Here is a 23727-nt window from a genome sequence, read left to right on the forward strand (position 1 = left end):
ACTTTAATAGTTTCATGTAGCATCTACTTTCTGATAAGATTGAAGGGGCTCTGTTCAGAGGATCTCCAAACTCTGCTTTGTTCTGCTTTCTGTTTGCTAGGACAGAGTGCAGTGAATGACCCTACTGTCAAGTATGGAGCTGTGGGTGGAGATGGATTTAAAGCAGCTGTGGAAACACCATACCTGGAGAGAACCTACAGGTAATACAGAGCTAGTAAAGCTGTAGAGGGCAGAAGAGGGTTGTACCTGGCTGGATGCTTTAGAAGTCACAGCTCTGACCACTTTTCTCAAGATTAAGAGGCTGTCAGATAACATGGCTTCATTTTGTTGACACTGCGGAGTGGTGAGAAGTGCCCTTTACTGAGATCTCTGTCTAGCGGAAGCAGTGACTGTCAGTGACAGCACTCATATATCCCTTCCTGTGTATGGTGGCTCTGGGAGCAGGAGCACAAAGGAATTACTGTGCAGTGCATGATCATGGCACGCAGAGCAACAGAACTGCTTGCATGGCAGAGACAGTGACAAGCTTAAAAATCACACTGTGGTCTCTGTTTCTAGAGGTAGTTGACATGGAAGCAGTACTAGCTAGGGCAAAGAGACAGAGCTTCCTGGGTCTCATCCTTTGTCTCCAGCCCAGCCTGTGGCAGGATTCATGCTCTGGCTATCTGTGTGTTTCTGCACTGGAGCCCTCCCAGCCATGCTGTTTATCTGAACAATCGTGCTGTGCTTAGGAAGTCCTTTGCCTCTCTAGTGAGGTGGCCTACTGAAATCACCTTCTGTTTGCATCCCAACCTCTCTTACCTCGTGGCAGAGTTGATGTGAGCAGCAGCAGCAATGAAGTGATGAATCCTCTGGGGCTCCGACTTCTCACCTGGCTGCCAGATGACAGCTTCCTGGTTGTTGGTCAAGGTCAGCATGCTGCTCAGTCTGTCCTTCACCACCTGACTGCAGTGCCTCACGTGGCTGGAACTGAAGAAGAGTGCCTGAATTCACGGTACTAGATCTGTCCTTTGTGGCTGAAGTCTGAGAATGTTTCTGGATAGTGCTTAGAAGGAATTAAGTCTCTTAATAATTAAGACATGGAGCCTGGAGGTCGTGGGTTAAGGAATTTGGCTCTCTTCCTGCAGGAAAACCAAGCAGCTCATGAAGCTGCCTGCTGGTCAGTACTTGCCTGTAGTCCTAATGCCTATATCCAGCCTGGCAAGGGTGCATTCTGAACATGCCAGTACAGGATAGCTCTGTTCCTTGGAATTTGAGACCCTTGGGGGAGAGGGGGATGACACTGAATTCCTCCATTCTCCCCTTTGCCCACCAATATCAAGGTCCAGAAGAGGACCAGTAGCCATTGACACTGCTGCCCTCCTCCTTGTCCTCCTCACATGCTGGTCTTTGTGGAGCCAGTTGAGCTAAAACCAGGCACAAAACAAAGTCATCTGGTCTACAGAAATATGCTTCCCAAAGAGGTCAGGAAAGCTGCTTTCTGCAGCACTCACACAGCAGAGACAGGATGATTTGCATGTGAACCGTAGAACAGAAAAAGAGGTGTGTGTTTGCAGAGTGCTGCAGTGCAGACAGTGACCAGCGCAGTTAGGCAAATTCCTGTTGGCTGGAATTGCTGGTGCTCTGTGGTGCCAGTGTCAGCTGACATAGGTGTGAACAGGCTACAGAAGATCTTTACATGAACAAGGAGGCCATGCTGGGGATGTGCATCTTTTCATCTGGGTAGAAGAAGGGTGGGAACGAGGTGTTAAGTGTATCTGCTATGACTGATGTTCTGTGTTTTCTCTGTCTTTCATCAGATTGTCAGTGCCTGTAGATGGAGAAGTGATCAGCCTGTACTGCAGCCCAGTGACCAAAACTGTAGCCTTGCAGCTGGCTGATAGACGGATCCTAAAGTACCTGTGGGGTAAGCTGGGCCCTGTTAAAGTACCTGGTCTTAGGTGCAGTTATTATAGATTTCTTAAAAGTTTTAATAAGATTATTTGACTTTCAGGGACTTGAGTGACTCTTGCTGAGTAGTTGGTGCTGCCTTTCATGTTCCCTCTGCTCCCAAAAATGGGCTGAAATTAGTGATCTGTGTGAGAATTCAATTAATGTTAATTTTATATGCATACACATACCTGTATTAATACGCATGTGCACACACAAAAAGTTCAGTGCTGACTGGCTGCCACATCCATAGTACTTCTCTCTCATTCCACGGTGAGATAAAGGCACTATTGAGCCCCTAGATGTTACCACCTTCTTGTCTGCTGTGTCCTGGACTTCTCTGCCAGCATTCCTCCCCTCTGTCAGATAGTGTAGCTTATTCCCAGCTCTGGTTTTCTTGATATATGTGTCATGTGGTTTTAATGTCTGAATTTTTGATTGGTTGGAAAACAATTAGATCTTCTTTGCTCCTTAGAAGCTTCTACTCCAGTCCTTGAGCCTTGGCGGAGTAGCAGCGGCTCTGCTGTTCAGTTCCCCTACCGTTGTGTGCAGACTTCCATCACAAGGATCAGTGGAGAAGTAAGTGAGACTGTGAGCAGATTAAATTCCCTACTCAGTTGTTCGTTGTGTCAAAAGTACACCATGATCCTCTGCCCAGGGCCCAGTGATACTTGTTCATTATATTCTTCATAAGGCCATATGCAGATCTGAGAGCTTATCTTCCCTTGCCTTCTAGAGCATTTCCAGTGGATTGCAGTTAACAGCCAAGCACCCCATTCTCTGAATACAGTGAATCATTTCATTAAAGAGTGAGAAATTTCAGGTTGGAAATTCCTGGCAGTTACTGCCATGCTCTTTTTGAAAGGACCATTTTGCTTTGTTTTATATGAACATATCCTATTAGGAAATATGGCTGCACTGAGATACTGCAGATCTCCTATTACTGTTTTTTCCTGTTGGAGATGGTTTCTTGATAGTTACAACAGCTTAAACAATGACTAGCTGTTTTGCTGGTATTTCAGGGGGTTCTTTCCTTCAGTGTGCATCCAGCTGTAGGAAGCTGCTTTGCTCTGCTCTGTACTGATGCTTTTCCTCTGGTGTCCTGGACCAAGTGCTGTTGAATAGAAAAGCCTAAATTTCAAGCATGGTTTGTGCTTCCGTTTTGTGACTGTGCAGTTACAGAGTAGGCCAAGCTGGATTTTCAGCCATCAGTATTTTTAAAGGTGCTTAAGTTTGAGCCCTCCTGGAAGAGAGGTTGGATGGCTTGCTGTCCAGCTTCTCTAACTGATTCACATGAGGTACTCATTACCTAATTGTGAGGTACTTTAAGCCAGTGCTTGTCAGTGTTGTGAAATACTGGAGACTGTGATGCTGATAGCTCAGAGTTGTCATTTTTATTTACAGGAGGTGATCTTGGGCCTCACAGATCGATGCCGGTTTTTTGTAAATAATATTGAGGTACAAAGCTTTTGCCCCTCCTTTCATCCCCTTTTCCTTTGCCAAAGGCAGCTTTCTTGTTCTGTTTCTAAACTGTGATATACTTAATTTTTCTACAGGTTGCTTCTAACATCACATCATTCACAACATACAATGAGTTTTTGTTGGTGACAACCAACTCCCACACCTGTCAGTGCTTCTCCTTGAAGGACTTATCAGTGAAAGGTAAATATCAGCACTGGCTGCCTGCTGCTGGTAACTCCCAGCATTTGTCTTGGAAGCACAAGATGTCCCCACTTTTCACATCCAAAGATGCTGTATTTGGGTTCCTCAGGGGAGCTATTTAAGAGACAAGAGAGCTGCTTTCAGATTGCCAGAGTGCAAGAAGCACAGGGAACTGACTATATATCACATGCTTCTCACAGGGAAGAGAATTTGTACTGCAGTTGACCCTTACACTGTTTTCAACAGCCTAGGCTTGAGCTCTCTTCGTTTCCTCCATGTCCAAAAGAAGCAGTCTGTGTGCTATTTGAGGATGTGTGGTAGAGAAGGAATCACTGAAGAAAGGGTTTCTGGTGGTGTTTGGCTGTGAGAAGTGTGATGACCTTGGTAAAAGCAGGATGACAACTTACTGGTCCCTTTACACCTTTCAGTGCTACTCTTACCTGTCTGTTGAGCTTTGTTACCATGTTGTACAGAGGACACCTCTCTGGTTTGTGTACAGGTACAGCTGAGATTAGCACTGAGCAAGGTCTCATCCTGTTAGGAATTGTTGAAGATTGCTGCTGTACTGGTGGCTTGGTTGGTGCAGTTGAACTTGCATGTGCCACGTGTGCTGACAAATGTTGTCTTCAGCCCTCCAGGCTGGCCTGAGCAGTGCTGCTGCACCCAATAGTGAGACCCTGCGCAAGGTGGAGCGAGGTTCACGTATTGTTACCGTTGTTCCCCAGGACACAAAGGTTGTGCTGCAGGTCAGTACTCTGCCCATGTCTGCTGACATCTGCTATCAGCGTGTACAGGGACCCATCACAGTGGGCGCCTGACCAACCTGCAAACTGTGTGTACACTGCTACAAAGCTGGTGTCCTGTAGTGCTGCAGCACAGCACCTCACAAATCTCCAGCTGCCTGGCTGGATGCAGAAAGATTTTGACCATGCCTTTGGGAGTTAGGTTCAGTACAGGTGGATAGGTATGTGCAGAACTGGGAAGGACTATTCAAGTTCCTAATGGCTGAGGTAATGTGTTACATATTGTGCCCTCTCCATGAATCTCAAGACTCACTTCCTCGTACTTACTAGCCACCCTCCATTAGCCTTGGCACTTAGTTCTGTGCTGAGCTCACTCTTAAGAACCAGCAGAGATTCACAGAATGGAGAAGGATGCAATTTGAGAGGCACTTTCAGAAGTGTGGAGCCCAACATCCTCCTCAGAGCAAGGCTGACATGAAAACTTGACCAGATTGGTCTGGGCCATGCCTGGTTGGGTAGAATCCAGCCTTCTGAGGAAGCAATGTTTCCAAACTGTGAGAATGTTCAGATATTTTTCCACAGCTGTTGAAATTGCATGTCCTCTGAAGTGAGCAAACAGGCCCATCCATGGACTTGCCAGTAGCAGAGAGGCCTAAGAAATTGACCAGTCTTCAGTTTGCCTGCAATATAGGCAGAGTAACTACAAGTCAATAAATGTGTGGATCTTGTGTTATAGATGCCAAGAGGAAATCTGGAGACTGTTCACCACCGTGCTCTGGTTCTTGCCCAGATTCGGAAGTGGCTAGACAGGTAAATGGCACTGATGTATTCTTGTCTTCCCTCCCCCAGTCTGAGCTGTTAGGGGCTGACTGACCTGGAAAAGAGAGAGAGGCTAAACTCAGAGTAATTGACCTTGTTAGAAGGAGCAAAACTGCTTCTGGGGTGACCACCTAGAAGTGGTGCCAGCTTTCAGCAGTGCCAGGTGCTTCTCACTTCACCACTGAAGGTCTTACTACACGTGCTGAGATTGCGTGGGTGGGAGAAATCTTCATCTGCTCCATTCTCCAGACATCTCAGTCACTTCAGGATTGAGCTGGCTGGTTTCCATTACTGAATTAATCTACATTGAAATGTTCTGAAAGGGGAATTGATCCAAAATGTAACACTCTGTTTTAACAGAGATAAAAATAATTCAAGTTCTGTATTGCTTCATCAGCCTTGCTGGTCCTGCTGCAGGGGTCAGCAATTGACCTTGCACATTTTGCTGGAAGGCAGTCTATACAGCTTATTGTGTAGGCTGTTCTCTTCCCACTGGTTCTGTGCTTAGCTCTAGTCAGTTGCCTTTATATATGGGTATTGCATGTTACCTACTACATAAACTGTCCCACTTGACTCATTCCTCCAGGCTTATGTTCAAGGAAGCTTTTCAGTGTATGAGGAAGCTGCGAATCAACCTCAATCTTCTCTATGACCACAATCCCAAGGCAAGTCTGCCCACTTCTCTTGTGTTGTTTGCCATACTAATCTACCCTGGAATCCATCACCACTGAGCAGTGGGCTCAAAAGTGTAGGTGGTGGTGTTATTTCTGCTTTTCAGCAGTGATGGCTGTTCTGCACTGCAGCATCATCATGCAGACAGATCAGGTTTAGTGTTTCCTTTTGTTCATCCTGTACTTTCAGAGAAGGTCTCTGAATTTATTCTTGATGTGCATGTTCTTAGTGTTCAGAATAACAGTGGTAATACTTTTGTTCATTTCAGGTATTTCTGGAAAACACAGAAACTTTTATCAGGCAAATAGATTCTGTCAACTACATCAACTTGTTTTTCACTGAACTGAAGTGAGTATAAGTCTACAAATGTTAGAAGGAAGCATGTGTGTAATCAGTGGTGGTACATTATTTTGTCAAAATATTGGCAACTCCTCAATGTGGGTGCAAGGAACCAGCTAGAAATCTGGCATGTTGAGTCATAAAGGTTTGAGTAAGCTCAGTAGTTTCAGGGATAGTGTGTCTTCTTGGGAATTCCGGCTTACAGGCAGCCATTACATTTTTGCAGCAAGTAATTAGTACATACCTGACTGCTATGACTTCTCTTCTGGTTTGCTGTATAATAGAGAAAGTTTTACTCCCTCATAAAGAGGAGCAAGGTGGCACTGCTTTTCTAGAGTCTGAGGCCAAGGTACTTGCTTGGATCCTCAAATTAAGTCCCCTGATTTCTTTCTTAAAGGCTTGAGTGATGAGGCTTTACAGCAGTGGTAGCTTCAGGATTTCTCAAGCTTGCTAAAGTCAGTAGTTGTGTAGGAGTTGATGCTATCACTTAGGTGTTCAATTTGATTTCTGGCTTGGACCTGACCGGAAATAATAGCAAATGGCTTGCTTTTCTGAAGTGTTCAGTGGATAATTCCATTGTGGATTTAGTAGAAGATAGCTGTAGCCTGTAAATCTTCTGATTTTTTTGCGCTACTGATGAAGTAGTTGTTTGATCTGTTTTAGGGGGTTTTTTTAAATGCCTCTCTTGGCTTACAGTTGGTTGGGGCTGATACAGGTTTTGGAGAGCTTTCCTGTTTGTGTGGCAATTGATGAGTAGTTATTTTCTGCATGCATGTGAGTTCCTTAACCTTATTGTCTTTATTCTGGGCTATGTGATGGATGGTGCTCTTATTCACATTACCTGTTTTTATCTAGAGAAGAAGATTTCACGAAGAGTATGTACCCATCTCTGAACGGCAGCAGTAATACCCACCCACACCAGCATCCTGATCAGAAAAAAGTAAACCTCATTTGTGATGTGATGAGAGTTGCCATGGAACACATTGACCCTCAAAAGTGAGCACTTTCTCACTGTAGGTGAAAAAATCATTAGAGAGATTTCTAGTAAGTAATTGGCAGGAAGAAGAGGTGTCCTTGACATCAGTTATTTTGCTCTATGTTCTCTGAGGTGAGCTTGTGCTCCACAAAATTAAGTATATTGTGCCTTCCTTCTGCTGAGGATGGTGTCCTGGAAACATCTAATAATTCCACAGATAGCAAAATAACATTTTACTACCAGAATTAAAATAATATATGCAGGATGCTTATAAAGGTTTGGAACATACAGTCAGTTTAGGATCAGTCTGTGTGGTATGGGAATGGAGACATGACCAAGATTCTCATATTGGTGAGTTGCTGACTGTTTGAAGCAGCTGACCCTTTGGAAAGATCTCAGCTGACCCACTGGAGAATAATCACCTCCATATTCCTGACTGATTATCTTTTTGGTAACCATCCTCCTTGGATGAATGAACACCAGACAAGGACAAAAGGTGGGAAAATAGGATAATAACAGTGCCCGGTGAAATGGTGCTAAACCATTGATAGCCTAGTGTTAAAACAGTGGAGAGAAGAGCAACAGGTGGTGGATAGCTGCTGTGCCCTGAGAATTTAGACACTTTCCAGCAAACTGTTTCAGAAAACAAAGCACCTACTTGGGTGGGAAAGCTATTTTAAAATAGTAAATGTGAAATGTATGAAAGTATAAGTAACGCCTAGAAAGCTCTCCTTTTATAAAAAAGGCTAATTTCATGCCAAATTTCATTTGGATAACTGTGTCCAGCTATTTGAACTTTCAGAGAGAGGTATGTCCTCTTCATAATGCTGGCTGGTATGGTAAGGAAGCTCGTTCTGCTCAACGCACACCTCCAGCTTTGTGATGTGTGTGGGAAGACATGCTGGGTAGAAAACCCTTTGTAGTATATTCTGTTCTTGTCCTATGTTTTCTGCCTTCCTTTAGGAGGATCAAAATGCCTGAGCTTTTTTTTTTTTTTTCACTAAGACGTAAACTAGGATATGCACAAATGGTGCTAAAGAAGGAATAAGCTGTGCTTCTGCCTTCTCACTTTTTCATTCACTGCTTCTGTTTTCTTCAGATACTGCCTATCGATCCTGACAGCACATGTAAAGAAAAGTCCTCCAGAATTGGAAATTGCTCTCCAGAAGGTTCATGATCTTCGAGGTTTTGTATCAGGAACTCAAAGGTTTTGGAAATGGGTGGTTTGCACGAGCTTTGTGTTAAGGAAACTTCACTGTCTGACTATCCAGGAGCTGTTCTGGCAGTCACATTCTCACCACCTGAGCTGAGACCAAAGCCCATTCACTCCTACACCCCCACACTCAGTCAGGCCAGGATTCCTTACCAGCTCAGCCCCAGGTTTCCCATACCAGAGTCTCAGACATCCCAATCCCTAATACAATTTAGTCTTGGTGCAATAACTAAATAACAAAATGGCAGCTCGAGCTGGTGCCTCTGAAGAGGGTCTCTGAACAAAGGAACACTTGGCCCTCTGAGAACTTCTATTCCTTCACAGTCTATCCCTGCAGAAATCTGGGGATCCTCAGGTTCTACTGTGTCTCAGTGTCTCATAGGTCCCTGTCCCACCACCCAGAGCTCAACCTGCACCTCCCACTCTAGCTGCATCCTGAGCTACCTGCACTGAATGTGTTCCTCAGCACTTTCATTGTTGGCATGGTTCACCTAGAAAATGATTCTAAGGTGACTGTTTATGGAGCAAGCCAGAAAACAGAAATGTACTTGAAACCAGCTGTGTGTTTCAGTACAGCAGCATATCAGCTAAAATATGCTGCTGTACTTGCCCTGAGCTCACCCTTTTACCTAGGTTTGCTGGTAGATACCCCAGAGTTGGACCTGTTTTCACTTTCCAGTTGGAGCTCTAGTTCTCCCAACATGGAATAGGAAGTTCCTATTCTGGATCCTGGTGTCTCAAACTAGTAAATGTTGCTTTGATTCTGTTCTGATGCTCACCTGGATCATCACAGTTGCACACACTGCTATGCTTGGGATGGTACTTAGTTGCCCAGTAAAGGCAAAGTTACCCTTCTGCAAGACAGAACAAGCTGTTAGTCTGATGGTCCCTCTCTGATGTTGGGGTTGTGCCTGATGATGCATTCTTCACTCACAGAGGATTCCACTGCTGATGGTGTAACAGATCAAATGCTGCTTTATCTTGTTGCAGAAAGCATTACACCAGATGTCCAAGCTGTGAGTGCGGAAGAAGCACTGAAGTACCTGCTTTTCCTTGTGGATGTCAATGAATTGTATGATTACTCCTTGGGGACGTATGACTTTGATTTAGTCATCATGGTGGCAGAAAAGTCTCAAAAGGTCTTGATTTGTAGTTCCAGCTAAAGAACTGCTTTACTTTCTGAAAGGGTCTCTGGAGTGTGCAGATCAGCTCATGTGTTTTCTTAGTAGTGGCTTTCTGCCCAGGCAGGATTCCAGTTGTTCAGAAGCACTGTGTGTGCTTGGGATGGTGCTGGGAAGGTGTCATGTCTCTCCATCCTTTGATATTTCTCAAGCACAGCTTTAGAAATTTGTTTTTGTTCAAGGTGAAGCAGTGCTCTATTAGAGCAGCAGGGCAAAGTACCTCTGGGGAAGGGAGTGACTGGTATCTGAAGTGTTGTGACTGCATGCCTTCCATTCTCAGTTCAGTAGTCTTGATTCTTGCTTTTTTAGAGCTGCCCATGATAATAGTGTGTGTCTTCATGCGAGTTTAACCTGAAATCTCTGAACTGAAATGCCCATCAGGATCTTCTGAGTTTGTTAACGTTACAGAAAAGTCTTCTGCCTGTCAGTTAGAACACCCTATTCACATTAAGGGGTTTTATGACCTTTGGTGTGGGGAAGTTGTTCAGCTTTATGGCTGCAAGTTTATACATGATCATAGATAACAGAAAACTACATTTGATACGACATGCAGCCTTGAATTTTAAATGTTACCAGCCTTTAGATAGTGCTGAAGTCCATGTGGGAGCCTAGCAGTTTAAGTCAGTAATTTCTGGCACAAGTATATATATACATTGGTTCTTTAGGTTGGCTTACATTTTGGGGGGGAAAAAAGCACCTTTTTTAGCGTATTATCGTGTATTTTCAAATACGGGACTGTCTGTTGCTGAAGATGGGAGCAGATAAGGATTTTAGCAGATTAGCTCAACTGTAGTTTTTATTGTTCTTTGCAGGACCCAAAAGAATATTTGCCCTTCTTAAATACCCTCCGGAAAATGGAAACCAATTATCAGCGATATACAATAGACAGACACTTGAAGAGATACACAAAAGCTCTTGGCCATCTCAGCAAATGTGGTAGGTGTCCTAAGGAGGATTTCTGCAGTGTTAACATTTCCATTTTGGAGAGCCGTTGGGGAGAAATAGGTGAAGAAAGAGAAGGATTGCACAAGACCATCTTCCTGTGTAGTAATGAGTGGTGAACTTCTCCTGCATGTTCTTTGGACTGTAGTTGGTGTGGGGAGAAAGAATTGTTTATTGTTCTGTGGTCGTGAAGCACATAAAGTCTTGTGTTGTTCCTGTTTAAGTGAATTGTGCCTGGTTAATATCTCTGGCAAAAGCAGAGCAAACCTCAAGGAAGTGAACGTCTTGATTTTGCAGTAGTAGAATGGGTGCTTTCCCACCCAAGCACCTCAAGCTGCTTCTTGATGCTGCAAACCCAGACTGTCTGTAATGTACGTTCTCTTCTATTTTCACAAAAAGTAAATTGTCTCTGCAGGTCCTGAACACTTCTCTGAATTTCTGAACTTGGTGAAGGATCAGAATCTATATTCTGAGGCCTTGAAGCTGTACCCCTCTGGCACCCAGCAGTACAAGGTGCGTAGGCATGTGACAGTGCAGTGTAAAAGCTTTTTATTCCCTTATGCATGTGTTTGGATGTCCTCAGCACCTTGCATGAGGGCAGGAATGAAGCTACAGCTGCTTGTGTTCAAGTTCTGTAGGTCGTTGCTATTCCAGTGTGGTCTGACACCCTCCTCTGAGATAACAGCTGGAATGACTCTCAGCACTAACCCTGAGAAGCCTGTCATCGATGATTCTTGTTTCGTTTGATCCTATGACTTGGCAGTACTGTTTCTTCTGCAGCACTATCTTGTAGTGTACTGAAGAACTCCCATAACCTCAGAAAGACTTCTTCTTGTCCTGATCTCTGTGTGGCTTGCAGATTGTGTGGGGACAATTTGTAATCTTTAAACTATTCTGAAAAACACTAGAGAGCTTTGACACTTTCAGATGTGCTGTTTCCTCGTATGTAGTGTCCCTTTTGGTTTCAGTACTATTGAAGAACTTTAGCTTGTCCAAGGCTGAGATAAAATGTAGATGTATTTAATATAATCAAATGTAGATATTGTAAATACACAACACACAAGTCTTTGTACAAGGAGGAGTTGCATGAGAGGGGAAATAGAGAAAATTGGTGTATTTGCAACACAGTGAAAGCAGAAAGGAATCTTGCTCATGGGGGAGGTCTGTTCCTGAATGACTTACTGGGAGTGTTTTATTATTACCCCAGTATCCTTCCAGTCAAATCCACCACCTGCCCCTTCTTCATGGAGATAGTGAGCTTTGAGTAGCCTGTGCTTATAGAGTTACAGGGCTTGTGTGTTCCCTAGTGCTAGTGTTTGTTTCTTAAAGTAGGTTGGTTTAGAATGACATTCTAACAAAAACGTCTCATGTGGGTGGGGAAAGGGTCTGGTTTCCTGCAGTATCTGCTCCATCCAGTATTTGGTTTGGAGAGTTAGGTACCTCCCCATGTCACTTGCTGTAGCTCTGTGCCATATGCTGATCATCAGCCTTTGGCTTGATACAGTTTGAAACAGGGTGGAAACTTTATGCCTAGAAACTCCTTGGAGAAGCTGGGTAATAGGCTTTTGTTGATGAGCCCTTAATTTTTACTAATGGAGGACTGCTACTGACTTTACTATTTTTTTTTATGTCCCTTTCAGGATATCAGTGATGCATATGGGGAGTATTTGAATCAGAAGCAGATGTATGAACAGGCTGCATTGATATTTGCTCGTGCTGGCATCTTTACAAAAGCACTTGATGCTTTTCAGAGCAGTGGCAGCTGGCAGCAAGCCCTGTGCATGGCATCACGGCTTGGTTACACAAAGGATAAGCTATCCAGCCTGGCACGGAACATGGCAGGTAGGCCTTGGAAGAGATGAAGTGTGCAGAGCAGAATTGGCTGCTGTTGCTTATGGTTCACTTTGGTTTTTCCTAAAATTCAATTAAAACTTCAGTATTCAGCAGTGGTTTTCTTAAATGAGAACAAAGATCCCATGTTTCCCCAAGGGTTTGTGCATTTGCATGTGACCTTTGTTTCTCAAAGGAACCAAAAGATATTGAAGCTGAGCTGGTAGGCAACCCAGGAGTTGCCAAGCTAAATGTGGCCTTGGCCGCCCAGCGCTGACTGCTTCTTGCATTGTTTCCTTGCAACTAGTTGCCAGACTGCTCTTCCAAATTGCCTTATTAGTTAACCTCAAGGAATAGACATGCTCTGAAGTGTCTGACGTTACTGAGGCCTCTAGACATTAATTGGTCCAAGTGCTGTACCTACTCACCAGCCTTAAAGGTTGTTGGATAATTTGGAGCTGCATTTTGTTTTCTGCTTGAAGCCAGCTAGCAGCTAGGACCAGCTGGTGCATGTAAAGGCGTTTGCTATCCTAATGCAGAAGAAAAAGGTAGCTGGTCACAGAATTTGTGTTCATTAGCACATGTCAGATGTGAGATGTGTTGTGGACCTAGTGTATGTTTCAGCAAGAGAAATTTCACCTGTTTCAGCAAGAGAAATGGAGCATTGTCCTGATTTCAGCCTTACTCAGAGTTGGGGTTTATGAAGGGCCCAGTTGACACACATGGAATATGGCTTCTGGGAGTGTAATCTTCTGGAATTGGATACTCCAGTGTTTGCTTTTTCTGTCACCTAATGTGATTTAAATCCTTCATGTCTTGTCTTTAATACTTTTTTATGATGCCTCTCCTAAATTACAACTATAACTTCGCAATTGAGTACATGTGTGAGCAGATAGAAAGTGTCTTGGTGAGTGGGGTTTTTCTCTACTATGTAGTTTTGTGGCACAAAATCCAGCTGTTTCTGAAAAGCTGACACTCCACCTTTTCTTGTAGGAAAACTAGTTGAACAGAGAAAGCATGCAGAGGCAGCCGTACTCCTGGAGCAGTACACTCAGGTAATGTAATCACCCTCCTGCCTGTGTCCCAGGAATGCTCTCTGTCAGATAACTACACCATCCCTTTTTTCTGTGTTCTCCTGCACCACATGTGATGCCTTGCATGCTGACAGCTTGGGTAGGGCAGAGCAGGTCCAGGTGAGGCAGTGAGCAGGGTGGGGATAAATGCTGTGTCCCTGAGTTTTTCCACTTGTGAAGCTGCCCTTGCTTTGGTATGAAAAGTTTTCGTCTGAGTGAGCTGAAACATGAGGGCTGTAATGAGGAAGACAGAATTCCGACAGGATTTCCCCTTACTGTGCGAGAAGTAACATAGTTTTGCTGGGTTGGTTTGTGGTTTTTGTTGGCTTGTTTGTTTTTTTATATCAACACTTTCAAGTACCTGGCATAGTAGTGTTTTCCTGTCTTGGCTGTGGTACTGCTGCATAGAAATACTCATCTGAATATCTTCTACCTGAATGTGTATTACTCACAGCAGCAGTGGCCCTTGGTTGCTCTTTCCTTCTAGGACTATGAAGAGGCTGTTCTCCTGCTATTAGAAGGGGCTCTTTGGGAAGAGGCTTTAAGACTGGTAAGAAATATCAAATCACAAGAACAGAAGTGGAGATGCATCTTTAGAGTGCAAAAACATAGCAATGTGATGTGGGCTAGATCCTTAAATGACACCTTCTTTCCTTTCCCTGATCCAGATTCACAAGTATGGTAGACTGGATATCTTGGAGACCAACTTGAAACCTGCTATTTTGGAAGGTGAATCTGCAAGAATCTTAAGATTTCTCTGTGCTATAGAGGCTAAAGAAAATCCTCACTGAGTCTGTGGGAAGTCACAGCATTCCAGTATGGGAAGGTGTATGGAGGGATACTTCACTTAATTTATGCTGCACAGTTAGCTGCATTTGCCTCTCTTCAATGCATCTTGAAGCCCTGCAGTGCAGATCATGGGATCTTTTTAGCTTAGTCAGGCTCCTTTGGAGCCTTTCCAGACCTCACAGTCAAAAGCTGCAAAGGGGTCTGTTCTGCATATCCATTTCTGGGAACAAGCAGAACAGTCCTTGTTCCAGAGCACATGTGGCAGCAGAGCTATGGACCAGGAAAATGGCTAGCTGTCCTGTACATTTTGATGACTAGTTTTCTGAAATAAAAAAATACTTGATTTGTATTCCCCCTTCCATGCAGGAAGGATGTTTTGCTACTATTCCTTATTCTTTCTTTTCATGCTTTATGACTTTAGGGATTTTTTTTTCTTTATTTTAAACCTAGTTCATGGAAAGAGACTTAGCCATAGAACTTCCTGTTCTTTCTGTATCACAAACAAGACACTTGTTCTAGAAGACATTTGTTTGGCAAGTTAATTCACTCCACATCCAGGTGTATCTTGCTCAGTGGGCTCCTGTATTATAAGCTTTAAATTTCTTTCCACTTGAATCCTTTTGTGTACTTTGCACCTGACTTGTCAGCTTGTTGAAGGACTGTGCTTGTATAAAAAATGCTTTTCTGTTTCTCTTGCACAAATGTTTATGTTCTGATTTTCTTAATGAGCAGCTCAGAAAAGTCAGCTGATCTTCCTAGATTCCCAGAAAACAGCATTTCTTCGCCATAAGAGTCGCCTGCAAGTGGTCCGAGAGCTGAAGGAAAAGGCCTGTGAGAACCTGCAGGGTTGGTATTGAAGTGTTTATGACTTCCTTCTGCATAAGTAATTGATTGTATTTTTGTTTGTGATTTCTGTTTGCTCTGATGGAGCTGTGCTCTCCTCTAGCTCCAGAGGGATCTACAACAGTAAAACAGCACTCTTCTCAACCCCTCCTCACTCCATACTTGCAAAGTGATTGTTTTACCATGCTTATTCTGTATTTTCAGCACTACCTTTGGTCACAGCTTTCATGCAATGAAATTCACAAGAAAGCTCTTCAAAATGACACAGCATTGTCTCTACAGTACCACCTTGACTGGGAGAGACGCAGCTCAGCATGTGCTTTGTGCCAAGTACCTATAGGCATATTCACCTGCTAGCTCACACAGGCTCAGGGAATTTTTTTGTAAAGCAAAATGCTGTGTCCTAGTCCAGATCTGCTTCTCTGACATTGTCATCCCTCTGATTGTGCTGTTCAATGTCATGGTCCTCACCAGGGCAGAGGGGCAGTGTTGTTCTCACAATTAGTGTTTCTTCTTGTGTGCTGGCTGAGTGGGGTTGGGAGCCATAAGGCTCCAGAACACCAGCAGGTAGAATGAGTCTGCCCCATAAGCTACACAAACCAACCAGAGAGAAAGCTTGAAATAACTCTGACCTTTTTCCATACTGTGACAATTGTTACCTTGTTTTGCAGATTATGAAGTGCCAGGTTGCCCAGAATTGGAGCTTTTCTCTGAAACAAGCAGTGTTGTGACAGCCAGTGACATGAACAGCAAATACTCACACAGCAATTCAAGAATATCAGCGTAGGTATCTGCCTTCAAATCAGGTAGTGACTGTTCTGGCATTAGCATTCAGGAGGTCACCTTGCTTATGCTTGGCATGCTCCTCCTTGCAGTTTTGTGTGCCTTGAAGCTGGTTTAATTACAAGCATTTCATGGTTATTTTAACTCATTGGAAGGGAGAGAGCAGAAAATGCCAGAAGCTACTAGAGCGACAGGAACTGAGTGCCCAGCAGAGGAGCTGTGAACACAGACTCTGGGCAGATTCTGGCTCTGTGGGTGTTGGGCATGTGGCCAGAAAGCTAGACACAGGATACAGGCAGAGCCTCTGAAACATTTACAGCTGGTGCGCTTGTCTTATGTTCCTTGGCCAGGTTTCGCACTGGGTGTGTGGGGGTTGCTGCTGAATCCCTTACCAATGTCTTCCCTTAGTGGTTGTCTGCGTTTTTTTTCAGTGCTCTCGAGAGTATGAGCTACAGGGTGGGGTGGGGTGGGCTGTGTAACAGTGCGGTGTTGTCAGTGGGACCACTTGTGAATTCCCTGGCTGTACGGTGGAAAAATAGTTGTGGGAAAAATGTGGACTTTTTAGGGCACTTCTCTTTGTGGACCAGATGTAACCAGAAAGAGAATGCAGCTTTAGTATTCAGCGTCAGAGTGTGCTGATCATTTGGGAACATTATGCTACTAGTTCTGGCCTATGAATAAAATTGTGTTCCTGTGTTCACAGGTAGGAGTTGAGCAGGCTCTAGAGATGGGAGAAATTAAAATCTTCACAGGCAAGCACAGACCCTGGCCACCAATGTTTTAAGTGGACCTCAGCTTTGCCTCATGACGACTGCTTTGTGCTTGGAGCAGCTCCTGCTTTGTGCTTGTAGACACACTGCTTCAACCTTGCTGGAACATGGAGCAGTCTTTTGTCTTTTTCAGAGTAGAGAAACAGCCTGACTCCTGTCTTGTGTTTCAGACTACAAAGAATATTGGTTCAGTAGCACTGAAAACATTGTCATAGTGCCTAAGGTTACATGCAGGCCTCTGTCACTGAAGAGAGTAAATAGTTGAGTGACAAGTTTCATGCACACTGTTAATGTTCCTTCAGATTTACCCTGCTAATAGCTAATCCTGTTGTGCACACTGTAATTGAACATACTCCTTTTCAGACGATCCTCAAAGAACCGACGCAAGGCAGAGCGTAAAAGGTACAGCCTGAAGGAAGGGAGTCCTTTTGAGGATATTGCCCTTCTGGAAGTCCTGGGAGAGAGTGTTCGTGCTGTTGAGACTGTGAAAGGTAGGACAATTTGTGATCTTTATCCATGCTGCAGCTTGTGAGGATGAGGACAGCTAAAGCTGCGTGTCCCCTCTTGTTCTTACCGTGTGTATTGGGGAGAAAAGCTGCCTGATCCATGCAGCCATCTGTGTTGGACTTTGGTTTAGTTCATCTGCCTCTATGCTCAGAATAATGTATGAGCTCTCTGCATTTGAACTTGGGGAGCAGAGAAAAGAGGCCTTCTCAGTGCCACTACAGATTTGTCTTATTTTTGTTCTCAGACACTGTATGGACACAGTAGGAACAGAACCAGTTCTGAGTTGCTACTCTCCTTGCTGTGTGCTGATAGCAAGGAAATGCAGCTGTTTATTTGGTATACCTCTGTTAATTGCTATTTGTTGCTTGTGCTTCTGTTCCCTCATGCAGGAGAAATACATGTCCTTCTGAAGCAGCTTGTGCTCTTTGGTTATGATGAGCAAGCTGGGGCACTGCAGCAAGTCCTGGAAGAGGTTTTGCAGTTGATGGAGACCTCAGTCCCAGAAATCTGGACTCCAGACCTGCAGCAGAACTCTGTCAGCCTGGTCTGTATTCATGCACAGTACCTATCACACTCTCTAGACAGTATCAAATGTTTAGCAGTATTTTGCATTCTCCAGCAAAGAACCCCAAATCCTTGCCCGGCTTTCAAAATCTGGGATTTTTTTTCTGTTAGAGGTTCAATAGACATTCCATGCAGAACCTGCTCAATCAGTACATTCTAGAAGTGTACAACATGTATAGCCTACTGTGTTCCTTGTACTGAATGCCACATTGGTCATGATGAAGTCTCTTGAGGCTTGTGTTGCCTTGTCCTAGTGGTGACTTCTTTTTGTATGCTCCATCTTAAGCAATTTGTAGAATATGGGAACACTCTCTTCTTTTCTAGGCCTAATGGTAGAAGTGTACTAGAGTAGTTGTTGTCCAGCCTGGTCATGTGAAGTGAAAAGCTACTGGACTGGTCAATTTGGTCTGAACCATATATCATAAGGAGTATATTACAAGAAGAAGGGTTATGGCAGGCTTCTAAGCTTCAGCTTAATGCAGAATAGGGAAATCACAAGGAATTTAGTTAGTTCTCTTCCGAAGTAAAAAAAAAGTCTTTATTTCTAAGAAGTGGTTTCTGAGCATTTATGGTGAACCCGAGATGTTCCCCAGTATCTTCTCCCTAACTGCTAATTAGCAGGACTCTTAAAGACATATTAAAATTGTTCTATGTGACAAGGAACAGAGACTCCCAGATGAACTTTAAATATTGATGGTGCTGTAATAAATTAGTCCTGCTGAATCATGACATTTACAGTGCTGTGAAGAAGTAGGTGCTGGGATGAGAGTTATGTGTCCTGAGACGCTGTGTGAAAGCAGTTCTCTTTTTCTACCTTTTAACTTTTTTGAGACATTGCTAGGCTTTGATCACACATTGCTGTTCACTTTGTACTGTGAGGTCTCCTGCTTCGGTTTTTGGACAATAATAGCAGAGTTTCCTTTGAGTGTGTTCCTTTGAGTATTGTGCTTTGCTTTATTCAGGTTGGAACATGACTATTGCTTCTTACAGGTGCTAGGACCCAATTCAACTGCAAACAGCATTATGGCTGCCTATCAGCAGAAGAGGTTGATGCCTCCTGTTGTACAAGGTTAGTTGAGGCTCTGATTTTGGTTTGGGTTTGAAATGTCAGTTAGGTTAGTGGGCTTCAAGGCTCTCCAAGCACTGCTACCTGCCAACAGTTGTACCAGTTACTCAGCTGTGGTGGTTCCTTGCTTTTCTTTATGATGTACCATCCTGCCTTGTGGCAAGCAAGCAGCTTTCCCAACAAAGTTTATTTTGCTCTGAATTTGTGTGCTAGAACTGCCTCAGTTGTGCTCCTGGCCTCCTGTGTGTGTAATGTCAGTTTGTTGTGAGGGAATTGAAAATCTGATTTCTTAAGGAATGTGTTAGATAATTCTTCTTGTAACTAAACTGTTGAGTTTTTCTGTCTGGCTTTGGAATTCAGTCCAGGCTCTTGACCAGGCCAGGCCACAATCTGTCATGTTGCTTTGCCATCTTGAAGTCCTTGCAGCGAATACAAAATTAGGGCTGAGAGACCTAGCAAGGGTGGTCCCAACTCCCCAGTCTTTCCTCTTCCCACTAGTCCTACATTCTCTTTCCCTGTTAGTCCTAGAATTGCCTAGGGAAATCCACTGTTGAATCTCTAGATGCAGCCTGCCTATTGCCACTTGCCAGGGCTGGCTTCAGAAAAAGCCTCGTGCCTCCTATTCACGTCAAATGGACCAGCTCACTGTGGTGCATGATGGGCCAGTGACAGGTGAATGAATGGAGTTCTGCTTTGTGCCACTGGTGGCTGGGGCTTTGTGCCTGTTCCTCCTCGTTCTGAACAAGTAACACTTAATGATTGAGAGGGAACTTGGTGTGCCCACAGTTTCCTGGTATAAGCAGGTCTTCTGAGGACTCTCTTCTGTGCAGGCTGATAATCAGTCACTACAGGGAAATTATAGGTGTCAAGAGGTTTCTCAGCATCCTTTGATGTAAAGAAAAGTGAACAAAGTAGCAGCCCTTGAAGAAACTGTCTTGCTGTTACCCACTGTTCTGACACTTGTTCCATTTGCCTTTCAGATCCAGAAGTACTTGCTCCACCAAAATTCAATAAAAATCTACAATGGAAACTGCATCTTCTTCAGTAACTAAAAGCCAAGGAAACCCTGTGGACTCTGAACTCTTAACTTGTCATATAATTTCATTATATCTTTACAGAAGCTGTTGTTGTTCTGTTGTTTCTGTTCTTAGGGCTGTGCAAGTGAAGTGTCCCTCCACTTGATGCAGCAATGACTGTGACCCATATGGTGTCACACTTGTGGGCACAGCCACTCATGTCCCACTACAGAGGTGGCTTGTGAGGCTGGGGAGCAAAATGATGTGCAGCTCTGAAAGCTGCTGACTGAATCCAACCTCTACCACTATTTCAGCCCTTCTGGATGAAGGGGTCCCACCTGTACTGGATGGGCTATCTTTTCTGCTATCGCTCCCTCCCAGAGCTGATACCTGCCATGATGACAGGCCACACTGTAAGCACTTCAGCCTGCTTTAGAAAACTCACCTGTGAGACTGTACCAATAGCAAATTGCTGTAGTTGCTAAACAAATTTTGTGTTTTCTCTGCTGTAGCTGGATGCTGCTAATACCAGATTTTTATCAGTATTTGTTACATCACAGTGACTCCTGCAGTGTCAACAGCCATTGCTGTCCTGAAGCTGGGCCCGTTCACACAGGGAGGTCTTGGACAGAGGAAAACATGAATAAAAGCAGGGCGGAGGCGTCGGTGCCACACTCTGCATTCTGCTGGGTAATACTGCCCTAATCGTTCGAGTTCAAAGATCAACTAATGCTGCTCTATGGCACTGGCAGATCAGCAGCTGTACTCTGATAATGCTGTGCCATGTTGCAGGACTGTCATCTGGAAACTTGTCTCATACTGAGAATCAAAACCCCAGAATACTTCTGCGATCTGATGCAAGAAGTAACAGCAGGAGTTCTGGGAGCAGAGGAAGGGGACAAGGCTGGAAACCCTTCTAGTGGTAGCATTCCCTCTCAGTTAATTTTGGCCTGGCAGCTGCATTGTTCAGTGCAGGCCATTTCTGTTGGGTGCTACAGAAAAATGCCACAGAAACAAGGCATTTCCTCCTGTCTGTTGGAGGTATTTAATGGCACAGCAGCAAGCTACATTCTGACTGCACAGCATGAGCATGTCCCGTGCTGAAGTTCACTGGTTTTGTGTGGCAAGAATTTCATCAGATTGGTGTGGCCATTTGGTCTTGCACCATATAGTTGTGCTGGCTTGGGCTTGCTGGAGTGGAGTGGTAAAACAGTCATTTTTCAATGTGAAGCATTGGAGTACATCCTGTTTCCAGCTGTTCTGAGTTACCTATTTCCATCTGTTTTAAGTGGCCTGTTCTGGGTGGTGTGGGGATGGTTTAAGCCTGTTATCAAGTACTGTGACTACACTGGAAAAATTCTCCAAGAATAAGTAAGTAAGTAAGCCTTTTGAGGTGGCAAAACACAAAGAAAGGGTTTAACAGGGTCAGAGTGTTTCACAGGATCTGGGTCTTCAAAATGGTAGCAGCGCATACTCCATGGTGAAATACGGAAGCCATTTATCAGATCTGGAGAAAGGGTTTATGAGAGAGTCTGTGCTTCTCTATAGAGCACTCTGGCCCTGCAACTGAAATGTGACACTGACACCAGAAATTCCTGACATTCCTAAATCTGATGAAAGAAGTGCTGAGGTCTTGCGCAACCTAATCTATTGTCTAGAAACAACACAAGAAAAGGTAAAATTGCTGCTAGCTTACTGAGGATTCATGCTGCTTCTTAAGTATGTGTATGGGTTCTTTTGTTTTTCCATCATGGTGATGGTGAAAGCCAAAGACCCTTTTGTCTTAGGCATTCTTTGTTTTTCTGCCACCAAGGCAAAACCCCTTTAAATCTGCCATCCAAGTGAAAGACCGGTCTTCTAAATCATTCATCACAGAACCCTGTTGTCTTCGCCTACGCCTTTCCCTCCCAAGTGAATGTGGAGTAAGGAGTAGTAGAGCTGGGAGCAGCACCTAGTGTCCATGAGCCTCTAGGGCAGATGTCCTACTTCTGCAGTTGCTGAACCTTAGTTTTTTCTCAGCAGCAGCTAGGAGTCTGCTTTTCCTTGATTTCTGCTGGTATGTTCTTTTGCTTTCTTAGTGATGCATATAATCTGGAAATATACTCAGCTTTAGTTACTGTCTTTACAAACATGTTGTATTTGCTCTTGTGAGTTCTGTGGAGGCTCCTACAAACAGATGGAGTTACCAGGAGTGTAAGTAAGCCATTAATGCAGAAATACAGCGTTAACTTTAAAAATGTCTCAACCTCTGAGCACATGTGTTTGTATGGAAGCCTAGTTCTCTTGTTAGAGATACTTTTCAGCTGTCTGCTGATTAGCTTCATTAAACACAAACACAACTAAACACAATTAAACACAAAAAAGGAAAAAAAGTCAAGTTCAATAAGAACTTTCATTAAAAGATCCACAAAGAGTGTTGTTTATTGGAGCAACAGATTTTAGGTTGTTAGACTGCCAGTGATAAATGCACCAGACCTTGCAAAATACAAGTGTATTGTGCAATGTGGAGGTGTTCCCGTGTATACTCCAATGGAATCGGAGGCACAGATCTTTCCAAAGAGGCATCCCTGCTCTGGGTAAGAGAGGAGCAAGCCCCTCGCCTTGTCTGCAAGGTGATCACGTTCTCATCCTCTGTTTTGGAGAACTTCAAAGGGTAAATTTATACTTTTTGGGAGAAGCGGATATGAGACTGTAGTTAAATATTCTGTTACTGCAATTGTAAACAGAGGAGGGGACGCAACAACTTTATGTGTAAATAGGTATTGAGAGTTACAAAGAGAGAAAGGACAAAGGCCGGGAGGGTCTCATAAGGGTGGAACAGAACTCCTGTGCCACTCTCTTTTCCACCCGGATGGTTGCAGTGGAAAGCATCATCCAGCCCTCCACCTGATAACCTGTCACCCCATTAGCCTGCCATCAGCTCATGTTAATCTCTTCACCGTGTATCTCATAGCACTTCTTGTGGAAAGTCCTTTACCACGTCTTCCTTGCCTTCAGGCCTCATTCCTGTAACAGTATCACAAAAAAAAAATACAGCTCCAGTAGAAGTCTGATTACAGCCAGGGGTAGAAGGTAGATGCTTTATTATCACTGGTCTTTCCAAGGCATCTGATGCCTCCCTCAGAAGCACTTCTTTGAAAATGAAGGACCCTTCTCTACATTCATTCCTTTAAACCCAGAACTCCTGGAAAGAGTGGAGTGAGGCCAGAAGAGGTGCACCAATCCAGACAGAAGACTTTTTTTGAGGGGATGTGATATGATTAAGTTGTCAAGGGGGCACATATTTTGTCTGCTTCCATGTGGAAGTGGTTTGCAAAGCCATCCATCGTTGTGTTGCTTCCACACAGCAGGATGTTCCATACCATTTTTTGTTGACACCATCACACTTTTTGAGACAGGTGTCAGCTGCAGAAGCCCTTGCTGTTGTGAGCCAAGGAAGAGAGTGCTTCAAGCACAAGGGAATCTCCTTGGCTACAGAAATGGCATGTCCATCCAGTAGCTCATAATTAATTTGTTATTTCTGAACAGGTGAACTCAAGGTCCATGGAAGTGTCACAGTGCTTTGAGATCTTGCATGATGTGTGGCTGTTGTTCTGTGAACATGTTTCCAGACTCATATAGTAACTTCAAGAGATAACTGCAATGTCCAACCTAGAATTATCTGAAGGATGCTACATGAAACATGACCTTCATAGATGGGAGCCATATGCAAAGCACTAGCTCTCATTTCCACCATGAGAGCTGAGGTTCTTCCATAAGAGTACATGGATAAATGGGACTGGTAGGCAACATGGACAGCAGGTTTCTAAAGTTCTTCAAACTTCATCTCGTCATATCTCTCCTTGTCAGTGACTGAACAGAGGGGAGGCATTGGCTTCAGAAAAACATGGTATGATTCTCTGGCAGAATGTTCAGCTGTCTGAAAAGTACACTCCCAAGTACCTTGGGCATACTTTCAGTCCATCACTATGCCATGTTCTTATTGAGTTGATGAGTTTTAAGGTTATGCT

The 23727-nt window shown here is 44.0% G+C and overlaps 1 protein-coding gene and 1 pseudogene across 2 annotated transcripts in view; one reads left to right on the top strand and one right to left on the bottom strand.

Moving 5' to 3' along the window:
* The window catches only part of ELP1 (elongator acetyltransferase complex subunit 1), a 30657-nt gene extending 10836 nt beyond the window's left edge, over nt 1-19821 (top strand). The window contains exons 12-36 of one of the 2 annotated variants that reach the window (XM_085042128.1): nt 101-200; nt 812-994; nt 1800-1906; nt 2387-2508; nt 3334-3387; nt 3486-3591; nt 4222-4337; nt 5071-5144; nt 5740-5818; nt 6094-6173; nt 7020-7160; nt 8240-8325; nt 9344-9492; nt 10347-10470; nt 10892-10989; nt 12117-12318; nt 13300-13361; nt 13867-13929; nt 14048-14108; nt 14901-15014; nt 15683-15794; nt 16928-17055; nt 17461-17615; nt 18626-18704; nt 19682-19821. In XM_085042128.1, coding sequence (XP_084898254.1) covers nt 101-200; nt 812-994; nt 1800-1906; nt 2387-2508; nt 3334-3387; nt 3486-3591; nt 4222-4337; nt 5071-5144; nt 5740-5818; nt 6094-6173; nt 7020-7160; nt 8240-8325; nt 9344-9492; nt 10347-10470; nt 10892-10989; nt 12117-12318; nt 13300-13361; nt 13867-13929; nt 14048-14108; nt 14901-15014; nt 15683-15794; nt 16928-17055; nt 17461-17615; nt 18626-18704; nt 19682-19749 — 2663 coding nt within the window. In that variant the 3' untranslated portion in view covers nt 19750-19821. The remainder of the gene's footprint in view (nt 1-100; nt 201-811; nt 995-1799; nt 1907-2386; nt 2509-3333; nt 3388-3485; nt 3592-4221; nt 4338-5070; nt 5145-5739; nt 5819-6093; nt 6174-7019; nt 7161-8239; nt 8326-9343; nt 9493-10346; nt 10471-10891; nt 10990-12116; nt 12319-13299; nt 13362-13866; nt 13930-14047; nt 14109-14900; nt 15015-15682; nt 15795-16927; nt 17056-17460; nt 17616-18625; nt 18705-19681) is intronic. The other variant, XM_085042129.1, reaches the window with a different exon arrangement.
* A 3065-nt stretch (nt 19822-22886) lies between these two features.
* Nucleotides 22887-23660, bottom strand: LOC146424569 (actin-like protein 7A; annotated as a pseudogene).
* Between the last annotated feature and the right edge of the window lie 67 nt (nt 23661-23727).

The sequence above is a fragment of the Lichenostomus cassidix genome, chromosome Z, assembly GCF_008360975.1.
Source record: "Lichenostomus cassidix isolate B80296 chromosome Z, HeHo_3.0, whole genome shotgun sequence".
NCBI classification, from domain to species: domain Eukaryota; kingdom Metazoa; phylum Chordata; class Aves; order Passeriformes; family Meliphagidae; genus Lichenostomus; species Lichenostomus cassidix.